Here is a 25,655-nt window from a genome sequence, read left to right as displayed (position 1 = left end):
AACATCGGAACACTGTTAGCTCGCGAGCTAACCTTATCGTATACAGGTTTCGTGTCGGCCTGAAAACTGGAGCCGAAAAAGACACGGAAAAGCTACACGATCGGAAAAATCTCGCAAAGGCTGCAAAGAGGATCGGCACGATGCCGCACAATTTCCAGCCCGGAGACCTGGTTTTCGCTAAAATGAAGGGATACCCCCACTGGCCAGCCAGGGTAAGCAAGTTCCAGCAACCCGGAGGGGAGAAGAGGGCGGGCGTCCGTCTCTCCTGCATGGGACGCTGGAGAAGGTTCTCCATTTATCTTTGGCCATGGATACGTCGTTTCAGTACCCTAGCCTAAAATGTAAACCTAGGCTCGCAGTCTGAATTTAGTCTTGGGCCAAAAAAACAAAAAACGTATGGCTGTCATAATTTGCATGAGGATGCTGTTGGCCCCTATCTGCACACAGACGCGCAGGGGCGACGTAGCGTTTCTTCTTAACAAATAGACGTCCGGCTTGACTGTGCAGCCTTGGGTCTAAAATAAAGGTTTCTCAACTTTACGCTTGTTTCTAAATGCCAGCGGGCACCCGATGCAGCAAATGCCGTCCACTTAACGTATGCTGAACATTTGAGGGACCTGGCCAGTGTAGTATGGCATTGCAGCGTCCTCACTTTGTGAGCCACCAGCTGCAGAAGTCGTTGGGGGGTTTTGCTTGCTTGACACAACTTTGCAGTTTCATGACTTGTGTTGAACGGCTCAGTAACTATTGGCAGAGGCTCCTCCAGGAAGGCGCATCTTGTTGCAACAGTTGTATCCATAAGGTAGGTTTGTGTACAGTAACTTTTCTTGACGTCTTGATAATTTTTCTTGTCTTTCCACAGATTGAAGATGTGGCAGATGGGGCAGTGAAGCCACCCCCCAATAAAATCCCCATTTTCTTCTTTGGGACACATGAAACGTAAGCACCGCGCCAGGTTTCATTCATTCCTCTTGGTGAAGGGGTTTTGTTGAAGACAGAAATGTATCAAGTCGGAGGAAAGTGACGTTGTATACTTTAATTTGTAGTCAACACATTTAGTCACCGTACCATAGAGATTTCAGACAACTACTCTAATTTGTTGGACATTTATTTGGCTATGCAATGGTGAACTGCCTTGGCTCTTTAACATTTAAACTAGATTGTAGTTCAGATTGTCCCGATTCCTCTATTGGGATGATTGAATTTGAATATTCATGTTCATATTCGTGTTCGATTGCCTTGCTTCTTTATTTTTATAACGGCGTAACCGCTTGTTTTTCCACATCTGATATATGTTTTAATGGATTTTTGATCATCCTGATCCTGTTTGGTAAAGTGGTGGATGCATTATTCTGGCAAATTCACTAGGAGGCGCAATCTGTTTCGTTTAGTTCTTAAGTAAACCATGAGTTGGCGTATGCAAATAAAACAATCCCCCCCCCCTCAAAAAAAGGTTCAGGATCAAATATAATTTCATGCTTTTATGAGAAATATGGACTTTGATTCCCCCTCCCCCTCTCCCCCCCCCCTTTCTCAGTGCATTCCTTGCACCAAAGGACCTTTTTGCCTATGAGAAGTACAGGGATCGCTATGGGAAGCCCAACAAAAGGAAGGGCTTCAATGAAGGCTTATGGGAGATCCAGAACAATCCACATGCCTCTTACAGTGCTCCGCCTGTAGTAAGTTTATTTCATTATCAGAAATCCATAATTTTACGACAACAGAGAATATGAGCCATACTTCTGACGCGGGCGTCACAGTTAGTCTCCCCTAAGGTGTCTTACTGTGTTACCCACAAGTTCTCATCTAACTTTGTTAATCGACGAAAAGCTCTTGTGACTCAATTCTTTGTCAGCCATAAATTGTTCATGTAAAGTGCCAGTAAGCACTTATCCCATTGTTGTAGAAGTCATGACACAAAAGTGTATATGTAGGCAGTAGGCTTGGGCGAATATATTGGCATTCAGCGATTGGCTGAGTCTAATCAGCAGTTTGTTGTCGTTTTGTTTTTGGTTTTTTTGGAAGTTTTTTTTTTTTGCACGATCTTTGTCCTTTTATTTTGCTGTTTAATGGTCTGCGACCTCGATAATTCAACTTGTAAATAACCTGTAAAGCACAATTGAAAGCGTGCGTGAATAGGAACTGGCAGTTGATGTTGGGCTATACACACGTACTTGTTGCACCGATTTCCAACGAGTTTTTCACAAAACAAGGCAGTGACTAAAAGACAGTTAGGCCGTCTTTAGTGGTTGCTGTCCGAGCGGTTGGTGCTGAAAAGCAACGTCAGTTCATAAATCATATTTTAGAACGAGACTAAAAACTGTGGGTGCAGTTGTGCATCCTGATCATTTAATAGCATAGTTATGTTATCCCCTCATGTACGTTCATTTGGAGGCTGTAAGCGGAGGCGTCCTTCTCTGACACCATTAGATTTTCACAATTGGTAGTGTTCAGTCTAACACTACCAATTTGCCTGTGCAAGTCGGTAGTGTTAGACTCTTTTGTCGGTGTTCTGATGATTTATGCTGCCCCTAACCCTAACCTCGACTAAGCATGCGCAGAACCACTAAGTAGCACATCTTGAACGGTGCCACATATCAACAGCACGCCGGCACTACTCATTTGCAAAGACGGAAAAATTGCTTCGTTTAGGTCCTTTGGCTCGCCAGGATGCGTCCAGTTTAAAGTCAAGATAATCTCAAATAAGGGACTTTGTGTTCTTTTTCACAACGAGCTCTTCCACCACTGCATTTGTTGAAAATGGCTGGCGCACACGCGGGGGGCGGGGGTGGGGGGGTGTCACTGCAAACCATGTTGGGCTGATGAGCAGTGGTTGTTGCGCAGGGTTTGTAACTAGTTGTGATGTTACATTTTAACAAGATAATTTGCATTCATATCTCAATCTCTCCACAGCCGGCCAGCTCATCTGACAGCGAGGGCAACGACGGTGGAGGAGGAAGCGACGAAGATGATGACGAGGAAGCTGTGGTGCCTAGGAAACTGGACTCAGAAAGCGAGGCCGATTCAGACTCCGGGAGCGAAGACCGAGGAAGGGGCGGCGGAGTGAAGCGGAAGCCGCCGGCTGCTAAGGTAGCTGTGGTAGTCCTTTGATTTCAGCAGGGTTTCTTTGAATGAAATCAGCCAAACTGTGCCTCTCCTTCCCTGACTTTGCCCAGCGGTGAAAAAGGATGACGGTTTCAGATTGCCTCAGTTGTGCAAGATTATCAGTGAACCACCAAGAGGTCCGTGTTATGATCACAATCAGAATCTCTTTTGTTTAGATTTTCAAAATGCTTGAAAATGACCTTGATGGGATGACCTTGAAAATGTCATTTTTTTGGCCTTTCATAGCCATAGAGGAAAGATTTTTTTTTTTTAATGATGTCTTCTGGAAAGAACCGAATGTGTCTATAGTGACAACAAAGACACATTTTTCATGCATTCAGTTTTGCAGTTGAATTTTTATTGAAAAGCGTAATACAGTCGCGTCATTTTTGAACGTTGAAAAAAATGTTTGGCATCAGACGCATTTTTTTTTAATTCTATTTCGTTATCAGCCAAGAATCTTTATCTGGCATCACTAAAAAGGTTCAGTGCCATTTAGACTTTGCAAAATCCAGTCCTTATCAAATCCTGGTTCTGCCTATTATCTTAACTTTTGAGAAAGAAACCATTGTGTTCCAAAGCAAAAACTTATCATCTCAAAATAGTATTTGGGCTTTTGGTTCTTGGGTGTGGGAAGATGGCGGCACGAATTCAGGTTTGCAGTGGCCTCACCCAGTACCGTCCATGCAGTGTCTTTGTCCACGTCTGCGTGTTAAGTTTGTCTTCGTTTGATGGCTGGGAGAGCTGGTGCTGGATCAGCTGGGAGAGCTTGGTCTGCGGCGTCCTGTGGGCCCAGGGACCACGGCCCTGCCCGGAGTTGTGCCTGAGGAGGTAACGCCGAGGGCGATCTGACAGGAAGCGTGGCATGCTAAGCTAACTGCTAGCTCATGCAGACCGGCAGTTTTGAGAACATCGAGAGTGGTCTGGTGGCGGCCTCACCTGGCGTTGACTGTGGTGTTTTTGATGTCGTCGTGTGGAGTGCAGGGAGGTGTGTCCAGGGTGTCTGGCTGGGAGAGCTGGCGCTGGATTGGCTGGGAGAGCTTGGTCTGCTTCGTCGGGTAGGCCTGGGGACCATGGCCTCTGCCTGGAGCTGTGTCCAAGGAGTAAACACCGAGGGTGGTCTGACAGGATGCAGAAGCATGCAGGCTAAGCTGACTGCTAGCCCATGCAGACCGGCAGTTCCTACAGTCATCCTGGCTGGCGTTCGTTCCCTTGGACAGTGATTTTTTTTATTTATTTTTTTTAGTTTGGATATGTGTGTTCTTGTAGTTCGTGTAGTTTTGGATGTGTTTTTGTCTTTGTGTTGCACTGCTGTGGGCTGGGGGAAACGGCATTTTGTTGAGAAATTGTTTCTGATTCTGATTTCCTGGTTCTGCAGCATTTCATTCAAATTACTACATGTAGATACTGTCATACTTTGGAATTCTAATTCTAAATTTACAGTCCTAAATAGTACCATCCATATCCATCCATCCATTATCCGAACCGCTTGTCCTGCTCTCAGGGTTGTGGGGATGCTGGAGCCTATCCCAGCAGTCATTGGGCGGCAGATGGGGAGACACCCTGGACAGGCCACCAGACCATCACAGGGCCCACACACACACACACACACACACACACACACACATACACACACAAGGGACAATTTAGTACAGCTGATTCACCTGACCTACATGTCTTTGGACTGTGGGAGGAAACTGGAGCCCCCAGAGGAAACCCACGCAGACACGGGGAGAACATGCAAACTCCACACAGAGGACGACCTGGGATGACCCCCAAGGTTGGACTACCCCCGGGGTTCGAACCCAAGACCTTCTTGGTGTGAGGTGACTGCGCTAACCACTGCACCACTGTGCCGCCCTCTCAGCTTAAATGAACTTTTTTTTTTCCTTCCTTGCCATTTAAAAGTTAGATGCCATGTGTGTGTGTGTGCGCGTGTGCATGTGCGTGTTTTTTGTACTTGACCGTGAGGCACTAGTAGTACTAGTGCTAGCTGAATACGGGGTGTGGTGGAGAGACATCAGAAATAATGCGTCCTGTCAGGTTTAAACCATGTCGTAGGTTTCCATCCTTGCATGGAACTATGTTACTGCGATGACTGATTGCAGTTTGCTGTGTTGTTGTCTGTCTTTAGTGAAGTTTAGCCAAATGTAATGGCAGTTATACTCGACAATGAGCCATGGAGGGTGAGAGTACACTGGTTTTCATTCCAACCAGACCCCACACCAACTGATTTCACTGTTTGGTCCTTCTCTTTGGCTGAAGGTGTGCTAAACAGTGGATTAGCATGTTGTGAAGTCTGGTTGAAATGAAAATAAATAACTTGTATACACTCGGTGCTCCATGGCACATAGCCGAGTACCAATGCTATAGAGCAGCGGTCGGGAACCTATGGCTCGCGAGCCATATATGGCTCTTCCGGTGACGGCATATGGCTCCCAGACAATTTTGAGTTGAAAATTTTTTTTTTTCAAAAAAATCAGTTTGGAACTGATTTTAAAATACTTGTGATATTTCTTAATAATACTGTGTCATTTTAAAGTAAACAGAAATTAGTTTTGAAGATAAATTTCACGGGTCACGGGTCACCCGTGGGTCGGGTCGGGAACCAATGGCTCGCGAGCATGTCCGGGTCATTGTAAAGGTGAAGAAATCAATTTTATCAGATAGCCAACTAGTTTATCCGCTTCAACCCTTGTAACGGAAAAGATGGCGAAAAGAAAAAAAGACGATGATTACCGTGCATTCCAGGCTGCGTGGACAGAGGAATTTGCATTTGTGGAGAGAGCAGGATCTGCGGTATGTCTAATATGCAATGATAAAATTGCATCGATGAAACGGTCAAATATAAAGCGGCACTTCGATACGCACCATGCTTCATTTGCATCGAAATATCCAGCGGGGGACAGCAGGAAAAGGGCACGCGAGGAGCTACAGCGGAGAGTGCAGACGAGTCAGCAGCAACTACGTGTGTGGACCAAGCAAGGTGACGGGAATTCCGCTAGCTTTGCGGGGGCTTTGGCAATAGTAAGGAATGGAAAGTCATTCACAGATGGCGAGTATGCCAAAACATTCATGCTTGATGTGGCCAATGAACTGTTTGATGACTTCCCAAATAAAGACAAGATAATCAAACGAATAAAAGACATGCCCCTGTCAGCAAGAACTGTGCACGATCGTAGCATCATGATGGCAAATCAAGTCGAGGAAACACAAATTAAGGACATAAACGCCGGGACATACTTTTCTCTCGCGTTAGATGAGTCAACAGACGTTAGCCATCTATCTCAGTGCAGTATCATTGCCAGGTATGCTGCAGGTGACACACTGCGTGAGGAAAGCTTGGCTGTTTTGCCAATGAAAGGGACAACAAGAGGAGAGGATTTATTCATGTCTTTCATGGAGTTTGCTAAAGAAAAAAAACTACCGATGGATAAACTTATTTCTGTCTGTACTGATGGTGCACCCTGTATGTTGGGGAAGAACAAAGGATTTGTAGCGCTTCTCCGTGAACATGAAAAGAGAGCCATCCTAAGTTTTCATTGCATCCTGCACCAGGAGGCGCTTTGCGCTCAGACGTGTGGCCAGGAGCTTGGCGAGGTGATGTCTCTGGTCATTCGAGTGGTCAACTTTATTGTTGCCCGAGCTTTAAATGATCGCCAGTTTAAAGCTCTGTTAGAAGAAGTTGGGAATCATTATCCCGGTCTGCTTTTACACAGCAACGTGCGTTGGTTGTCAAGGGGGAAGGTGCTCAGCCGTTTTGCAGCTTGCCTGAGTGAAATCCGGACTTTTCTTGAAATGAAAGGCATCAAGCATCCTGAGCTTGACAACACTGACTGGCTCCTGCAGTTTCACTATCTCGTGGACATGACTGGCCATCTGAACCAGCTCAATGTGAAAATGCAAGGTATTGGAAATACAATCTCATCCCTTCAACAAGCAGTGTTTGCATTTGAAAGCAAGCTGGAGGTCTTTCTCAGGGACATTGAAACAGGTCGTCTTCTGCACTTTGAAAGACTGCAACAATTTAGAGATGCATGCTTAGCAAGTGACTCCACTCAACATCTGGATCTCCAGCAGCTAGCTGGCTTTACGTTCAATCTCCTGCAGTCATTCAAAGCACGTTTTGGAGAATTTCGTGCGCGCACTGGTCTTTTCAAGTTCATCACTCATCCACATGAGTGTGCAGTGGACAAAATCGACCTGACATGCATCCCCGGGGTCTCTATCGGAGACTTTGAGCTGGAAGTTGCTGACCTGAAGGCATCAGACATGTGGATGAGTAAGTTCAAGTCACTTAATGGAGAGTTGGAAAGTCTTGCGCGACAGCGAGCAGAGCTGGCGAGGGAACACAAGTGGACAGAAATGAAAAATCTTCAACCTGAAGACCAGCTGATTCTTAAAACTTGGAACGAGCTTCCTGTGACATACCACACAATGCAGCGTGTGAGTATTGCCGTATTGACCATGTTTGGCTCTACATATGCATGTGAACAGTCTTTCTCGCATATGAGGAACATTAAGACCAACCTACGCTCACGTTTAACTGATGGAAGCCTCAACGCCTGCATGAAGCTCAACCTCACCACGTATGAACCAGACTACAAGGCCATCAGCAAAACCATGCAGCACCAGAAGTCGCATTAAAAGTAAGACATATTTAATTTATTATACGTTAAAAATACTATATGGCTCTCAATGAAATATATTTAGAAATATTTGGCTTTTATGGCTCTCCCAGTCAAAAAGGTTCCCGACCCCTGCTATAGAGCATCGGTTGTAAACGGTCTACATGCTGTATTGTCTTTATGCCTGCTCAGTTAATCCAGGTGAGGAAATCACAGAAAATTGGAATAAATTTGTATTACCATGACCGTTAACTAGAGTTACAATGGCAGTGTACTTTTCACAGAGGATCACAGAAAGTTGAATCGGTTCATCTGGAACCAACGTGTATTGAAGGATTTTTTTCATCACTCATCTAAGTCACCTCTTCAGTCTAAGGTCCCTGACACACCAGGCCACCGGCCGGCCATCGACCAATGTCGGGCTGTTGGTGAGCGTCTGTGACCCTAGTTTTTGCAGTGTGTCCCGCATCGTCGGCACTATTCAGACCCCTGTTGGTAGCTTTTCAGCCAATTCAGCGTGTTGGATTGGCGGAGCCCGTCGGTGAGAGCGATCACTCTGATTGGCCATTCAGCTTAGCGAATCAGTGCTAAGCTAGAAAATCAAGGTGTCGGCTGTAGTCTTTGCGGTGTTCAAGTGCTACTTTTTGGCCCAGATGGCTGGCGACATGAGGCAACGCAACAGTTGGCCTTTGTCGCCGCTAGTCGGTTTGGTGTGTCTGGGCCCTTAACTGACTGCAGGTGTCCCCACCCTTATAAACAATACAGTGGCATAACGACTGAAACCAATGACCGGTTTCATATGCAAATTGCCGTAACCATCAAATAGAGTTAAAATGGCCATGTGTACTTTTCAGAGGATTGGGAAATAGTTGTAATCACAGCTTTGTAAGATGGCGACAGATGTACTCTTAGCCCCCCCGGTTCAGGGATGGTCGTTCCCTCTTCACATAGATGGCTTCTTTGACTCCCCGTTCAAACCAGCGTTCCTCCCTGTCAAGGATGTACATCCTCATCCCTGAAAGAGTGACCACTGGCCTGTAGATGGTGTAGACCAGCGTTTCCCAACCCAGTCCTCAAGGAACCCCTATCCTGCAGATTTTCATTGTAACCCTGCATAGGTAGCCCTGCTTGTACTTACTCAACCAATCATCTCACAGCACTTAATTATGCAAGGTGTGCAACATCTGACATAATTCATTGCTGATTGGTTGAATAACTACAAACAGGTACCTATTCAGGGTTGCAAAGAAAATCTGCAGGATAGGGGTTGCTTGAGGACTGGGTTGGGAAACACTGGTGTAGACCGTGGAGTCCTGGTCTGACGTGTAGCTCTCCTGTGTTATGCCATCCTCTTGGCCAGCGTCTGTTTGGTTTCCCCGATGTACAAGTCACAGCAATCCTCCTGGCACTTAACAGCGTACACTATATTGCTCTGTTTGTGCCGGGGGACCCGATCCTTGGGGTGGACCAACTTCTGGTGCAGCGTGTTTCAGGGTTTGGAAGCAACCGAGATGCAGTGTTTAGAAAATACGCATCGCATACGCACCGCTGGTTTACGCTTAAGGCCAATTCATAGTCTTGATATACCATACATGGACCGTACTCCATTGGGGTTCGTGCGGACTAAAATGGCGCAGTAGTGGACCTCAGTGTATGTCCGCCTGCCCATGTCCACGCGAACCTCAATTTTTGTGACCGCACATACCTAGCATTCATGTACCAGTGTTACACAAAACCTGGCTCGGCATGAAACTCGTTCACATCGACATGCATTTCATGTGGCACCGGAAACCTTCTTTAGGTTCTTCTTCGTGGCTTTACAACTTTTATACAGTATGGAGACGATGTTTTTCCTCATCCATACTTCTCATATCACCTAGCATTCGTGTACCAGTGTTACACAAAACATGGCTCGGCATGAAACTCGTTCACATCGACATGCATTTCATGTGGCACCAGAAACCTTCTTTAGGTTCTTCTTCATGGCTTTACAACTTTTATACAGTATGGAGACGATGTTTTTCCTCATCCATACTTCTCATATCCCTCACCAACATGCTGAACTCCCCCTCTCTATCCCTGCCTTCGTTAAGTGGTCCAACATACCACCTCCGCGAGGCTTTTCTTTCCAACATAGCCTGGCAACAGAGCAACTCTTCTTCATCCGTGAACAGCGCCATGTTGTTTACAGTCTGTAAATTCCGGCGGAAAAGGAAAACGACGTGCAAAGATTGTGGGAAATGTAGGCCTTGGGTATGTGTTGGTACGACTGGACTATGAAAAGACTGAAAAGGTGTGGTCCATCTGCACAGTGTATGCGCCCTGTACTTATAGACTATGTGAGCGCCCTTAGGCAGCTGTTGTCCTTCTTCTCTCTTTGATCGGCTGGTGTACTGTTTGGGCATCTTCCTGGCTTTGACGAACGCCCAGTTAAGATAACCACACTTGACCAGGGCCTGTTTAATGTGGGATTTCTCTGCTTCCTCAGCCGCTGTGTCGGTTGGGACTTTGTCAGCTCGGTGGTACAGCGTCCTGATGACTCCTAGTTTGTGCTCCAGTGGATGATGAGAGTCAAACCTTAAGTACTGATCAGTATGTGTTGGTTTACAGTAAACATCAACGATCAAATGTCCCCCATCACCAATTACAATTAACTGTGAAATTGGTGGTCATCCACTGGAACACAAACGAGGAGTCATCAGGACACTGAACTGATTCAACTTTTCGTGATTTCCTTACCTGGATTCTTGAGCATGCATAAAGACATATCCACAGAAGATTGGGGAATAGTTGGAATCACAGCATTGTAAGATGGCAACAGATGAACCAAACAGACACTGGCCAAGAGGATGGCACAACACAGGAGAGCTAACACGTCAGGCCAGGACCCCGCAGTCTACACCATCTACAGACCAGTGGCCACTCTTTCAAGGATGAGGATGTGCACATCCTTGATAGGGAGGAAGGATGGGATGAACGGGGAGTCAAAGAGGCTATCTATGTGAAGAGGGAACGACCATCCCTGAACCGGGGGAGGGGGGGTGAGGGTACATCTGTCACCATCTTACAATGCTCTAATTGCAAACATTCCCAGGGTTTTTCTTGCATAGAGAATTACGAAGCGGCCGCCTCCGTCAAGTTCCGTCCCGCCTCCAGCGCTCAGCGGGGGTCTTGATGAGAAACACTATTTTCTAATGAGCGCTGAACTCGGTGGATTTGTCATTTTAACTGCAGTTGCGGCGTTACGCCATCGCCGATGTGGTGGCGCTGTATCATAATCAGCACGGTGCAGCTGGAAAGGTGCTGCCAAAACTGCCAAAGAGGGAAAAAGCTGCATTTTTCCAGAAGTTTCCAGTTGTGAAAAGTATAAATTAAAGCAAAGGGCTTCTATGTTATATTTATGTTCAACTGCACTGCAAGAGGGCCCCGTGTGAGCTTTAAATGAAAACAACAGCTTATGTTATATTTGATTTTAATCAACTTTGCTGTTAAGTGTGTAAATTAGCACGTTAGCATTTATGTTGTATTTAATTTAATGTTGAACGGGGCACCTTTTATTTTTTTTAAATATGCTTTAACGTGATAATTGTCATTTTATTCAATCATAAAATTAATTAGAACTGCTAAAATACTTTGCTTGTAAAAGAAAAAGTGTTTGCTTGAGCCGGTTGAAGGCCCGGTACACATGCACGTGTGTGCACGTGATCAGGATGGTACCACCTCCGCCTTCATTTGAGCCAGGAGAAACCCTGATTCCCCAATCCTCTGTGAATAGTACACATGGCCATTGTAACTCTAGTTAATGGTCACGGCAATTTGCATGTGAAACAGATCATTGTTTTGTCTGTGAATGTTCTCATTCATCCAGGTCATGGTTATCCAAAGGAATTGAATCGAGTGCAGCTGGACATGGTATATATCCGTGAAGACGTTTCGCTTCTCATCTAAGAGGCTTCATCAGTTCTTGCCATTCTGACTAGACCAAGCTAGTCTGACTGGCTGGTGATGAAACTCAGATATTTATCGTCTTTGGCGTCGTTATCAGAGCTAACAATGTCCATGGCTCTTTTTGTTCCGATTAGTAGCAACGCCCATCGTTATCAGAGCTGTTGATATGCGTGGCTCTTTGTGATCCGATGTTAAGCAGCGACGGTCGCTTGGGGATGTTAGTTTCGACTTCGTTAGTGCTCCATTCAGTGTTCATGAGTCATTGGAGCCGTTAGTGACCGACTGTTGTTCTTGGAGGCTAGGCTTCTTGAGTCTTCTGGGTAGAGATGAAAGGACAGCATTGTAAGTGGGAGATAGGTGGTGTCGCAGACCTCCTCCTCTGTTGAGGGATGGTTTTTCCAGTTTCACATAGATGGCTTCCTTCACTCCTCTTTCAAACCATCTATCTTCTCTGTCCAAAATGTGTACGATGCTATCCTCGAAGGAGTGTGTCTTCTCCTTTAGGTGTAGAAAGACTGCTGAGTCTTGTCCTGAGGAGTTTGGCCTTCTGTGTAGGGCCATCCGTTTGTGTAGTGGTTGTTTGGTTTCTCCTATGTATAGGTCAGTGCAATCCTCATTGCATTGTACAGCATACACCAGATTGCTTTTCCGGGTGTGTGGTACACGGTCTTTGGGATGAACCAGTCTTTGTCGGAGTCGGTTGCTGGGTTTGAAGTATACCGGGATGCGGTGTTTGTTGAAAATTCTCCTGAGTTTCTTGGAGCCCCCAGAAACATAAGGGGTGACTGTGCTATTCCTTCTGTTCCTTTTCTCCTCGTCGCTCACCTGGTTGGTCTTTTTGGAACGTGTTGCAGTTTTTACAAAGGTCCAACTGGGGTAGCCGCAGGTTTTTAAAGCTCCCCTCAGGTGTTTGTGTTCATCTTGTTGGGCCTGAGTGCTGCTGGGCACATTGTCAGCTCTGTGTTGCAAAGTTCTGATGACGCTCAGTTTGTGTTCCAGCGGGTGGTGTGAGTCGAAAAGTAGATATTGGTCTGTGTGTGTAGGTTTCCTGTAAACCCCAATGTGGAGGCTCCTGTCTTCCCCAATGTGGACGTCACAGTCCAAGAAGGGCAAACTGTTGTTCTTTACGTCTTCCCTTGTGAACTTAATGTTCTTGTCCACTGAGTTGATGTGTTTGGTAAACGCTTGCACCTCTTGTGTTTGGATTTTGACCCATGTGTCATCCACATATCTGAACCAGTGGCTCGGAGGTGTTCCTCTGAAGGAGTTCAGGGCCCTGTGTTCTACCTCTTCCATATATAAGTTGGCCACAATGGGCGATACTGGTGAGCCCATTGCACAGCTGTGTTTCTGTCTGTGTTTCAGTCAGAAAGGCACGAACTGATGAAGCCTCTTGGATGAGAGGCGAAACGTCTTCACAGATATATACCAAGTCCAGTTGCACTCGATTCAATTCCTTTGGGTGGGATACCTGCAGTCAGTTGAGACTGAAGAAGTCACTTAGATGAGTGATGAAACGTATCTGCCAATAAACGTTGTGTCCAGATTAACTGATTCAGCTTTCTGTGATATTGGGTAATGTGTTATGATAATACGAGGTTGTTTTTTTTTCCCGTCTGACATTCTTGTGTAAGAAGTGGGGTTGTTATGAAGTGTCTAGTGTGTTAGTGTAGTGTTGTGTGCCTGTCACGTCTCACTCTCAACCTTCACCGATGGCGAGCAGAAACGCGAACAGCAGAGCCGAGCACTTAAGTCTCTCCCTGCCAGTACATAGCCTCTCCAACAGCAAGCCCTATGTTGCGCCTCCTCGTGGCGACACACGGTAACTGGGTGCACCTTGGACCCTGGCTGAACTACAAGGGACTCGGATGACTTCTGGCCCCTAGACGTGCGGTACGCAGGCCCACCGGTGTGTGGATATTCCCTGATGCCCACGAACCAGCCCCCAGCTATGGGTTAAATAGCGCCACCTAGTGGACACCTCGGGAGAGGAATAGGCTACGGGAGTAAACCCCTACACAACATCAACGTCCACAGTGCTGTTGTTTTTTTGTCTTTCTTGCCCATTTGTATTTGTTTAAGTGGGAGAGTACTGCTGGCGTCATGTGTGGCTGCTGCTTCTCCCTCTCGTAGCTCCCCCTTCCCATCCACCCCTGTATGTTTGTGTTGTTTATCTGTTGTCTTGTTTCACTGCCATTTATTGTAAAGACACTTTGAGTGTTAGAAAAGCACTATATAAGATTAATTTATTACTATTATTATTATTATTATTATTACCGTCATTCTATGCACAGCCATGATGCCACATCTCACATAAGAGATGCAGCTGAGTACGTCCTGCTAAAGTACCTATTAATGTGTTAACGAAAAGCCTCAATGGGATAATGGATTTCAAACAATGTTTACAAGACACATTTTCTTGAAAGTATACATGCATAAGAAAAAACAAGAGAAAGCAAAACAGAACGCTAGCTATGTCCCCGCGAGAGTTAGCACAGCAACTCTTTAGTTGTGATTAGCAATACTTCATGGCAGTCTGATTGTTTCGGTGACATGATCTGGCGTGGACTTTAACCCCACGCTTAAAACAGTATAGAATTACGCCTTTCTCAAAATCTTGTCCCATGTCTGTGTCTTCCTCCGTAGCGCCCTCCTCCTCCAAAAAAGGCCCGGGAGTCATCCAGTGACCGAGATGAAGAGGAAAGTGGATCCCCTTCTGAACCGGAACCCTCCCCCTCTGAATCAGACTCCGGCAAGAACAGTGACCAGGTTTTCTGTCTCTCACACACACACACACACACACACACACACACACACACACACACACACACACACACACACACACACACACACACACACACAGTCTTGCTCTCTCTTGCACATATGTATGACAGATGACAAAGGAAAAAGAGCTGAGAGCTTGACATTGAGGGGGTCTAGGGTCTCTGTTCTGCTGTGGGGGGTATTTTCCTGGCATGATTTGGGTCCACTGGTCCCCTTATAGGGAAGGGTCCCTGCAAAGCAATACAAAGTTATTCTGAGTGATTACCTTTATTCTATGATGAAACATTGCTGTCCTGATGGGGGTGGTTTCTCCCAGGATGAAAAATGCCCCCATCCACAGGGCATGATGGGTCACTGAATGATTTGATGAGTATGAAAATGAAGTAAAAATTATGTTTGCATCGATGTGTTGGACAGCGTTCTCCACCACCACCATCATCAAAACGCGAAATGAAGGGGTGTCCGGGTAGTGTAGCGGTCTATTCCGTTGCCTACCAACACGGAGATCTCCGGTTCGAACCCCCGTGTTACCTCCGGCTTGGTTGGGCGTCCCTACGGGCACAATTGGCCATGTCTGCAGGTGGGAAGCCGGATGTGGGTAGGTGTCCTGGTCGCTGCACTAGCGCCTCCTCTGGTCGGTCGGGGTGCCTTTTTGGGGGGCAGGGGAACTGGGGGGAATAGCGTGATCCTCCCACGCGCTACGTCCACCTGGTGAAACTCCTCACTGTCAGGTGAAAAGAAGCGGCTGGCAACTCCACATGTATTGGGGGGAGGCATGTGGTAGTCTGCAGCCCTCCCCGGATCAGCAAAGGGGTGGAGCAGCGACTGGGACGGCTCGGAAGAGCAGGGTAATTGGACAGGTACAATCCCCCGCCCCCCCCCCCCAAAAAACACCAAATGAGGGAATATCTTTTGGAAGAATGGTGTTCCAGCCTTCCAGTAGAGTTCAGAGACTTGTAGATTCAATGACAAGGAGCACTGAAGCTGTTCTGGAGGCTCGTGGTGGCCCAACACCTTGTTAAGAGACTTGATGTTGGTTTTTCCTTTTGATTTGCCACCCTTATTTGCATCCTGCTGCCACAGCCCACAGTTGTGTCCTCATTGCACCTGTCAAAGGAACACCACAATAAATAAGCATCATTTCATTCTTTGTTTCTTTCTTATTCCAATAGGACTTCACGCCAGAGAAGAAATCTGTTGGGCGAGGTGGGAAGAAAGCTGGAGGGAGGGGGAGGAAGAAGGTAAGCCTTTTGCTTCAGCCGCCTTCCAGTTGTGTCTGTGAAAACATCTGCATGTTTCCTGTCAAAGTGCTTCTCTTCTCATACCCTTTTCTGCCCTCCTTCTGCCCCCACCTTTCTTGTTTTTGCTGGGGTGATGCAGAAGGCTTCGTCTGACTCAGACTCTGACTCCGAGTCGCAGTCAGAAAAGAAGGGCGCGGACAGTGAGTCAGAAGATGAGAAGCCGCGGCCGGCTCTTTCTGGCTCAGAATCCCAGTCTGGTTCGAAGTCTGACTCTGACGTAGACACGCCTCCACGGAAGGGCCCTCAGGGGCGCAAGAAAGGTGAGACTTCATGATTTTCAGCCCTTTCTGAAATCTGCCAGTATATCATTCTGAATAGTACAACACTCAAAGTACTGTCCTAAGTTACTTAGTATTGCCCAAATAACTTGACTCCCTTCCCCGACTGGATATTTCTGGATTTGTAGCTACTTTGAGACGCTAAGATTATTTTTTTTATTTATTTTTTTTGGCTATTTTCTCATTTTCACACACCAGGGTCACGGGAGGATATGTGGGCCCACTAGCACATGGTTAAAACTACGATATGTGATAATCAAGGCTCAGCGTTTTTTATCGATCGGTTCGGTTTTTACCAATTTTCACCGAAAAATACCCAGATTTTTAAACTGATTTTCACCTGGATTTATGTTTCCACGGATCCAAAAATTGTTCCTGTTCATGGCTTGGTTGGATACCCCTACAAACACAACTGGCCGTGTCTGCGGGTGGGAAGCCGGATGTGGGTATGTGTCCTGGTCGCTGCACTAGCGCCTCCCTCTCCCCCTCTGAACAGTTGGGGCGCCTGTTCAGGGGGAGGGCGAACGGGGGGGTACGTGATCCTCCCACGCGCTATGTCCCCCTGGCGAAACTCCTCACTGTCAAGTGAAAAGGAGCGGCTGGCAACCCCACGTGTATCGGAGGAGACATGTGGTAGTCTGCAGCCCTCCCCGGATCGATGGGGGTCGGAGCAGAAACCGGGACAGCTCAGAAGAGTGCGGTAATTGGCCAAGTGCAGTTGGGGAGAAAAATGGGGAACAATCTTAAAATAAATAAATAAAACTTGAACTGAAGTGAAATAGCCCTTTTAAGCCTTGCATTAGCATGCTTCACAGGTTATCAGAATTTGATTGGATCGAATTGTTTTCCAGCCTTGGTCCCTGCATAATGTCAACACCGTCAGGTTTTCCATTTTGCCAAATTTTTAATCACATTCACCTGTTATACCAGCTCCAGAAAACCCGTTTAAATGTCTGGAATAACTGGAAGAATAGGTGACAGAATAGAAAACCAGCAGTATGTTAAGTACACCGAGAGAGCCGCTCATTTATGTGCAAACCTACATGGCCAATAAACACGACTCTGATTCTGGTGTTGGTGACACTGATTGGGAAACACTGGGATGGAGAAAAATGCAAAAAAAAAATAAAATCCAGGTATGACTGCACTAGAAATGCATTGAAGACCCCTTTCACCCTTATAAACAATAGAGTAGCACAACGACCAAAACCAGCGCTCTGTTTCATATGCAAATTGCTGTGACCATTAGCTAGAGTCACAATTGCCATGTGTACTGTTCACAGAGAATAAGGGTGGGATACCCGCAGTCAGTGGAGACTGAAGAGGTCGCTTAGATGAGTGATGAGACGTTTCTCTCGATAAACGGGTGTGTCCAGATGAACTGATTCGCCCTTTCTGTGATCTCCTTATCTGGGTTATTGAGCGTGCATAAAGACATGTAAATGCAAATCATCTCCAGTCCACATGAAGTGACTTTGCTAGTGGCAGTAAATGTTTTAAAGAGATACCTTCATGCTGTTTCTGAGCACACGTTTGTTCTCAGAAACATTTTTGGTGGTTTGAATTACAACCGAAAGGTAGGTGTGGTTTTATGAGTTCATTGCTATTGGCTACTGAAAGTCAGGGTGGTCGTGTGGGTGTGGCTGGGTGGGCTAAACACTGGCGCTAAACCGCTTGCCGTAGAAAAATTAGAAATTCACTGCTGACAGCCCCCTTCCTTCTCTGTCGTCACTTTACAAAAAAAAAAGGCGAGCGATGAGACCGCTGACAGCAGCTTTGAGGATGTGGAAGTGGAAGATGAGTTGTCTTCTCCGTGGAAGTTGACTACTCACCTCACGAATATGTTGCTCAGCCAATACAGCCGTCCTCCTTCCAGCCAAAAGGGTGTGTCTCCGCTTTTACAGTGTCCTGCTACGGGCGCGCCCTCTATGCTAATGTAATTCGTGACGTGGCAAGTTACCACATTTTCGCCAAGCGGAAATCAGTTACTCGACCGCCAACATCTCTCGTCTGGCCATAGTAAATGTGATTTTAGGGCTACCATTTGTCTCATCGATCACAGCCACACTCCTTACATCGATTAACAACAGGAAAAGTCGGATTCTGATGCAAGTATCTCTTTAACTTGGATCCAACCAGGACAGATGCAAACCAGTCAGGTGTCGCAGTCAGAAAGATAAATGGTCAATACATTTCCAGTAGGTGAAGTGTTTCCTATCTTCTTTAAACAAGTGTTTCCTGTTCATTTGGAATGATTCACATGTTTGATATGTTTAATCCTGCATATATAAAATGACTGTAACTGTTGGCTGATAATGTGAGGCGTCCGGGTTTGCGTGGCACTCTATTCCGTTGCCTACCAATGCGGGGATCGCCTGTTCGAATCCCCGTGTTACCACCGGCTTGGTCCGGCGTCCCTAGAGACACAATTGGCCGTGTCCGCAGGTGGGAAGCCAGTTGTGGGTGTGTGTCCTGGTCGCTGCACTAGCGCCTCCTCTGGTCGGTCAGGGCACCAGTTCGGGGGGGAGGAGGAACTGGGGGGGAATAGCGTGATCCTCCCACGCGCTACCTATCCCTGGTGAAACTCCTCACTGTCAGGTGAAAAGAAGTGGCTGGCGACCCCGCGTGTATCGGAGGAGGCGTGTGGTAGTCTGCAGCCCTCCCCGGATCGGCAGAGGGGGTGGGGCAGCAACCGGGACGGCTCAGAAGAGTGGGGTGTCATTGCCCGGATAAAGTTGGGGGGGAAAGGGGGGGGTAATGTAAATAACATCTTTGTACACAGGAGTAAGTTTGACAACTTAACAACAGCAAAAGAAACAGGAAGTGAAAATGTACTTGGCAGATCAAACTGATGTGATTTTGATTGTGAATTTCCTTTGCCCTCTCCCCTCGCTCTGTTTGTCCACAGAAAAACCACCACCAAAGCCTCGGGGGCGGAAACCCAAACCTGCCCCTGCTAAACGAGCGCCTTCTTCATCCTCCGACAGCGACAGGTCAGGCTGCGCCATGTCAGGCCGTGTGTCTTCGTATGTTCTAAAACACCTGCTGTCGAAGTCAGCCTGCCGCGAATGGTGCCATAACCGCAGTGCCGGTCTGTTTGTTTCCCCTCAGCGACAGCGAGCCCGACCGCATCAGTGAGTGGAAGAAGCGTGACGAGGAGCGCCGCCGTGAGCTGGAGGAGCGCCGGAAGAGGGAGGAGGCAGAGGAGCTCCGCCGGCTACGCGAGAGGGAGAAGGAGGAAGACGAGAAGAAGAAGAAGGACAAGGAGAAAAACAAAAAAGGAAGCGACAGCAGTAGTAGCTCAGATGAGGGCGTAGATGATCACCCGCTGAAGAAGTCTAAGAAACCCCCTCCGCCCCCTATCCCCGCACCCTCCGACTCCGACTCTCCGCCACCCTCTGAGGTACAGTGACTAGCTGTAGAACAGTAATGTCCTGCATTTGCTTTTCATTTTATTCTATTTATTTATGTAGTTTTTTAGGGGGAATGGGCTCATATGTCAAAAATGGACATGTTTCAATGCTTCATTCAGTTTTGGACCCCTCAGCCCTCATTAGCATCACTTATGATGACAGTCTGTTTGGTCTGTTGTCCAGATCAGGTGACTCATTAAGGCTGGAGGTATACGTGATTTTTAACCACGTGTTTGTATAGACAACCGGCTGCATCGTGAATGGAATTGTTCACATACTTGCCCATGTACTTTGCGTTTTACTGTAGGATTCCACTAGAGGGCACACCAGAGAACTAAGGATAGACAAAACATGACATCGGCACAGCACCATCCCTACACATCACACTACATCACTACACCCCCCCCCCTTTTTTCTCCCCAATTGTACCCATTCAATTACTCCACTCTTCCGAGCTGTTCCGGTCGCTGCTCCACCCCCTCCGCCGATCCGGGGAGGGCTGCAGACTACCACATGCCTCCTCCAATACATGTGGAGTCACCAGTCACTTCTTTTCACCTGACAGTGAGGCGTTTCGCCAGGGGGACATAGCGTGTGGGAGGATCACGCTATCCCCCCCCCCCCCGAACAGGCGTCCCGACCGACCAGAGGAGGCGCTAGTGCAGCGACCAGGACACATAACCCACATCCGGCTCCCCACCCGCAGACACGGCCAATTTCGTCTGTAGGGATGCCCGACCAAGCCGAAGGTAACACGGGGATTCGATCCGGCGATCCCCGTGTTGGTAGGCAACGAAATAGACCGCCACGCCACCTGGACGCCCGCACCATCCCTACACTTGAACATTTTTCACCATGCACGGACTTACTGGTCTTGAACTTTCTTTCTTTTTTTTTTTTTTACTTTATTGAGAATCGTTTTTTGAAACAACATGAGTTTCTCGGGGAGTGAATCTTCTCTAGTGCGATAGTGCGATGTAATACAATATCGACAACGAATCAGAACCAATAAAAACAGAAAAGAGATTTAGAGCCACGAGAGAAACACACAAAAATAGACTTGTTTCTGTTTATTTTTGCAGGTTTCCACGTCAGCTTCTAAAATGGTAGTAGAGCTGCACGATATTAGGAAAATATGCGATATGCAATAACGTTGCTGAATACTGCGATGACGATATGACTCGTGATAAATAAACAAATATTGAAGTGTACAGTTTTAATGTCTTTCTGCTCAAGGTTTGCTGCTAACACAGAGCCCAGACAATGAACAGCCTGTGCACACTGAATAAAAGCATGAAACGCATTATTTCCATTCCAGCAACATGGTTTTATTGAAAACAGTGCACCTGGCTACAGCCGCTATACTGACAATGAACAAATACCACCAACTTGGTTGCGTGGCAACACAGTTTCTTCATCACTTTAACACATCTGGGCCTATTTAAATATAGCAGCTACTAGGAGTTTATATTATACATGATTACGTCACAGTCTCCATTTAAAACTGATGTCTTAGCAGTTTTGCGGTGAGTACCTAATGTTAGAATTTTATTTTTTACATTATATTTTGTTACTGAAGTGGAATGAGCCAAGTGACACTACCGCCTTTCTCCATAAGGGGCCACCAAATTCAACACAAACTCCTAGTAGTATGCAGAGTGTGAATGCATGGCACGTGCATAAAACCATTTACCGCAGTTCAAGCAGTCTTTTGCGATACGTGTATCGCGCATGTTGATATCGCGATGAAGGTGAATGTTCGATATATTGTGCAGCCCTACTACTGATCTCATGCCAGCTATTCTGACAAGCATGTTTGTCACTGTACAGCGGGTAATTGCGGGTCCGTTGTCTTCAAAACTTTCCTCCACTGTCGTCGCTGCTGATGTGCTTACTGTCCCCATACTGCTCCTACCAACGAATGAACGCGGGGTATATGAGGCGGCCATCGTGTGCACACGAACACGTAGTTAAAATACATCTCTGGCGTAACTGTCTTGTGACTTACAGGCTACCACCATGCTCTTTACTAACACAGATTTAGCGACCATTTTTGGTGTTCTTGTCAGGAAGGGAATTGTCAGGCATCTCCTGATCCGATATTACAAAACATTTCTGGTACCTATTCTATTCCATACGTACTGAGATATTTCATATATCACACTACTGAAAATATAGAAAATTGATATTGGGATTTTTTTTTTAGGCTTATCCCATCCTATCTATAATGAAGTGTGAAAACCGCAGTGATCCAAAGAAATTGTACAACACAACACATTTTGTTTTAAACCCTAGGTGTTGCAAAAGCTTAAAACATGAGGATGCAACAGTCAGGGACATAGCAACCATAACAGCGAACCTCTTCTCCACATCTGTTCAGTGTGCTTCAACATTGCAATTTGGGGGAAACGCTGCAATATTAAGATCGTCATAGTTTAGTGATGTGATTTTTATTTTATTTTTATTTTTTTAGATCCCCCCCTTTTTTTTCTCCCCAATTGTACCCAGCCAGTCACCCCACTCTTCCGAGCCGTCCCAGTCTCTGCTCCCCCCCCCTCTGCCGACCCTGAGAGGGCTGCAGACTACCCACATGCCTCCTCTGATACATGTGGAGTCGCCCGCCGCTTCTTTTCACTCGACAGTGAGGAGTTTCACCAGGAGGACATAGTGCTTGGGAGGATCATGCTATTCCCCCCAGTTCCCCCTCCCCCCTGAACAAGCGCCCTGACCGACCACAGAAGGCGCTAGTGCAGCGGTCGGGACGCATACCCACATCCAGATCCCCACTCGCAGACACAGCCAATTGTGTCTGTAGGGGGATGCCCAACCAGGCTGCAGGCAACACGGGGATTCGAACTGGCGATCCCCGTGTTGATGGGCAACGGAATAGACTGCTACGCTACTCGGACGCCCCCCTAGTGTTTCCCATTTGTGCTGACTCAAGGTTGTTGTTTTTTTTTTCCCCACATCTGGTTACTTGGAATATGTATGTAGGTATTGTCTATATTTATACATACATATATATACACTCACTGGCCACTTTATTAGGTACACCTTGCTAGTACCGGGTTGGACCCCCTTTTGCCTTCAGAACTGCCTTAATCCTTCGTGGCATAGATTCAACAAGGTACTGGAAACATTCCTCAGAGAGTTTGGTCCATATTGACATGGTAGCATCACGCAGTTGCTGCAGATTTGTCGGCTGCACATCCATGATGCGAATCTCCCGGTCCACCACATCCCAAAGGTGCTCTATTGGATTGAGATCTGGTGACTGTGGAGGCCATTTGAGTACAGTGAACTCATTGTCATGTTCAAGAAACCAGTCTGAGATGATTCGAGCTTTATGACATGGTGCGTTATCCTGCTGGAAGTAGCCATCAGAAGATGGGAACACTGTGGTCATAAAGGGATGGACATGGTCAGCAACAATACTCAGGTAGGCTGTGGCGTTGACACGATGCTCAATTGGTACTAAGGGGCCCAAAGTGTGCCAAGAAAATATCCCCCACACCATTACACCACCACCACCAGCCTGAACCGTTGATACAAGGCAGGATGGATCCATGCTTTCATGTTGTTGACACCAAATTCTGACCCTACCATCCGAATGTCGCAGCAGAAATCGAGACTCATCAGACCAGGCAACGTTTTTCCAATCTTCTGTTGTCCAATTTTGGTGAGCCTGTGCGAATTGTAGCCTCAGTTTCCTGTTCTTAGCTGACAGGAGTGGCACCCGGTGTGGTCTTCTGCTGCTGTAGCCCATCTGCCTCAAGGTTCGACGTGTTGTGCGTTCAGAGATGCTCCTCTGCATACCTCGGTTGTAATGAGTGGTTATTTGAGTTACTGTTGCCTTTCTATCAGCTCGAACCAGTCTGGCCATTCTCCTCTGACCTCTGGCACCAACAAGGCATTTTCGCCCACAGAACTGCCGCTCACTGGATATTTTCTCTTTTTCGGACCATTCTCTGTAAACCCTAGAGATGGTTGTGCGTGAAAATCCCAGTAGATCAGCAGTTTCTGAAATACTCAGACCAGCCCGTCTGGCACCAACAACCATGCCACGTTCAAAGTCACTTAAATCACCTTTCTTCCCCATTCTGATGCTCGGTTTGAACTGCGGCAGATCGTCTTGACCATGTCTACATGCATAAATGCATTGAGTTGCTGCCATGTGATTGGCTGATTAGAAATTTGGGTTAACGAGCAGTTGGACAGGTGTGCCTAATAAAGCCGGTGAGTGTATATACATATATATATTAATTAGTATTGCTGTGCATAGACTCTTATTTTGAAAATTCTTATTCAACGTGACGATGTTTAACAGTTAAACAGATCCACCTGTAAAATAAAGATTTCTTCCATATGGACAGCGATGAAGGTTTGATAAGTAAGTTTTAGTCTAATTGAACATTGTAAGATTTCCCCTTGGTCAATGCAAAATGTCAAGTACGTCCTTTGAAACGGGCCTTCTCTATCAACACTGCAGCCACATACCTGAGTGACTTTCATCTCATTTTGTTCGACTACGTAGGTGAAAAAACATGCCAAGCGGTCGGACAACCAAAAGAAGGCGAGAGCCAAGAAGGAAAAGGAAGGGAAAGACAAACACAAAGAGATGAAGGAGAAGAAAGCCCAGCGGTCAGAGGAGAAGTCCAGAGCGAGGTAAGCATCCGCAGGGAACCAAAGACTCCAGAGTCTGAACCTCATTAGGTTTACCTCATTAAAAATGAACCAAGACACATCACTGAGCTCCCTCTCCCTCAGGTCCAAGCCTGAAAAACCCAGACGCAGACCCGAGAGGCCTACAGAGAAGAAAGTGGAGAAGAAAAAGGGTCAGCCTGCTTCCATAGCCACACAAAATTGAATCAACACAAAGTCAGAGACACAAGCATGCCATCAAAGTCTAGTGGGGAATGTATTTGTTATATGACTGTAATGGTTAAGTTGCAAAGACCAAAAATGAACATTATTTGATATTCCTCATCTCCATGAGCTGTAGCATAGATATTCATACCATCTCAGCGAGACAGAACGTACGTGTGTTCTGCATGTTGACCTGTACTGGCTGTTTTTATTCAGAGCCATCACCAGAGGAAAAGCTGCAGAAACTCCACACGGATATCAAGTTTGCACTCAAAGTGGACAACCCAGTGAGTGGTTCCTATGACGCAACAGCACTTCCTCCTTTTTATCACAGAAAAAAAATGTTGGGAGTCATCCGTGAACAACAACCCTTGTTTTGTTTTATTTTAATGAATGAAAATGTAAAAGATTGTCTGTTTTTCTTTTCTTTAGGACATTGAGCGGTGTCTACAAGCCTTGGACGAGCTTGAGGCTGTGCCTGTCACCAGCCAAATCCTTCACAAGAACGCTGATGTTATTGCCACCCTTAAGAAGGTTTTAATTTTATTTCTGTTTTCTATATTAGGACTGGTATTTGGTGCATTGTCTGTAACGACAATGTGATTTAAAAAAAAAAAAATATATATATATATATACCATAAATACTTCTCGTCCTCCTACAAAATGATGCTCCGTATTCTGAACTGCTGCCATGTTTGATGATACAGATTCGGCGGTACAAAGCCAGCAGTGCAGTAATGGAAAAAGCCAGTGACGTCTACAATAAGTTAAAACTCCGGTTTGTGGGAAAGACGGAAGTGTCAGCCAAACCTAAAATGGAGGACAAGGAGCCACAAGATAACGGGAAAGACACTCAAAACACAAGTAAAGACTTAACATTTTTCCTTGACTGCCAAATGGATTCTATATTGCTTTTGTATACTGGCTCCCCCTTCTTGTTTGTCAATATAGTGAATTTTCAAGAAATTGAATGAGCTCTGGTTTGTATCACCTCAGAGTAGCTGGTATCAGACTGAGGCTGACTCATGCTCTTCATCTTCACCCCAAGGCCTTGGCATGCAGCACCCTGCCCCTCTCCTCCCCACAGTACACATCTAGCCCCATTGTTATCAGCACTCTGAGAATCTGGTCACAGATTAGGTGTGACTTTGGGTGGCTCACTCTCCCCCAGGTGACCCCTCTTTGCAATAATCGTTTATTTTTGCCAGCTGGAATTGACCCTAGATTCATCTCTCTAAAGAGGAAAGGCATTCACCTCTTGGAAAACGTATATATTGACAGCCTGATCACTTGGGGGCAGCTTTCGATTTAGGCAGCTCTGATTTTTTTAAT

At 46.4% G+C, this 25,655-nt stretch overlaps 1 protein-coding gene across 1 annotated transcript in view; it reads left to right on the top strand.

Annotated features, from left to right (window-relative positions):
- Positions 1-2: 2 nt before the first annotated feature.
- hdgfl2 (HDGF like 2) overlaps positions 3-25,655 on the top strand; it is a 30,032-nt gene continuing 4,379 nt past the window's right edge. The window contains exons 1-14 of the mRNA XM_056277438.1: positions 3-212; positions 863-939; positions 1,538-1,679; positions 2,914-3,090; positions 14,328-14,450; positions 15,638-15,706; positions 15,846-16,026; positions 18,953-19,037; positions 19,156-19,447; positions 23,992-24,122; positions 24,225-24,292; positions 24,540-24,610; positions 24,756-24,857; positions 25,031-25,187. Of these exons, the coding sequence (XP_056133413.1) occupies positions 141-212; positions 863-939; positions 1,538-1,679; positions 2,914-3,090; positions 14,328-14,450; positions 15,638-15,706; positions 15,846-16,026; positions 18,953-19,037; positions 19,156-19,447; positions 23,992-24,122; positions 24,225-24,292; positions 24,540-24,610; positions 24,756-24,857; positions 25,031-25,187 (1,747 nt within the window). The 5' untranslated portion in view covers positions 3-140. The remainder of the gene's footprint in view (positions 213-862; positions 940-1,537; positions 1,680-2,913; positions 3,091-14,327; positions 14,451-15,637; positions 15,707-15,845; positions 16,027-18,952; positions 19,038-19,155; positions 19,448-23,991; positions 24,123-24,224; positions 24,293-24,539; positions 24,611-24,755; positions 24,858-25,030; positions 25,188-25,655) is intronic.

Source organism: Lampris incognitus, chromosome 3, assembly GCF_029633865.1.
Source record: "Lampris incognitus isolate fLamInc1 chromosome 3, fLamInc1.hap2, whole genome shotgun sequence".
Taxonomy (NCBI): Eukaryota; Metazoa; Chordata; class Actinopteri; order Lampriformes; family Lampridae; genus Lampris; species Lampris incognitus.
This window is presented reverse-complemented; position numbering and strand designations above follow the sequence as displayed.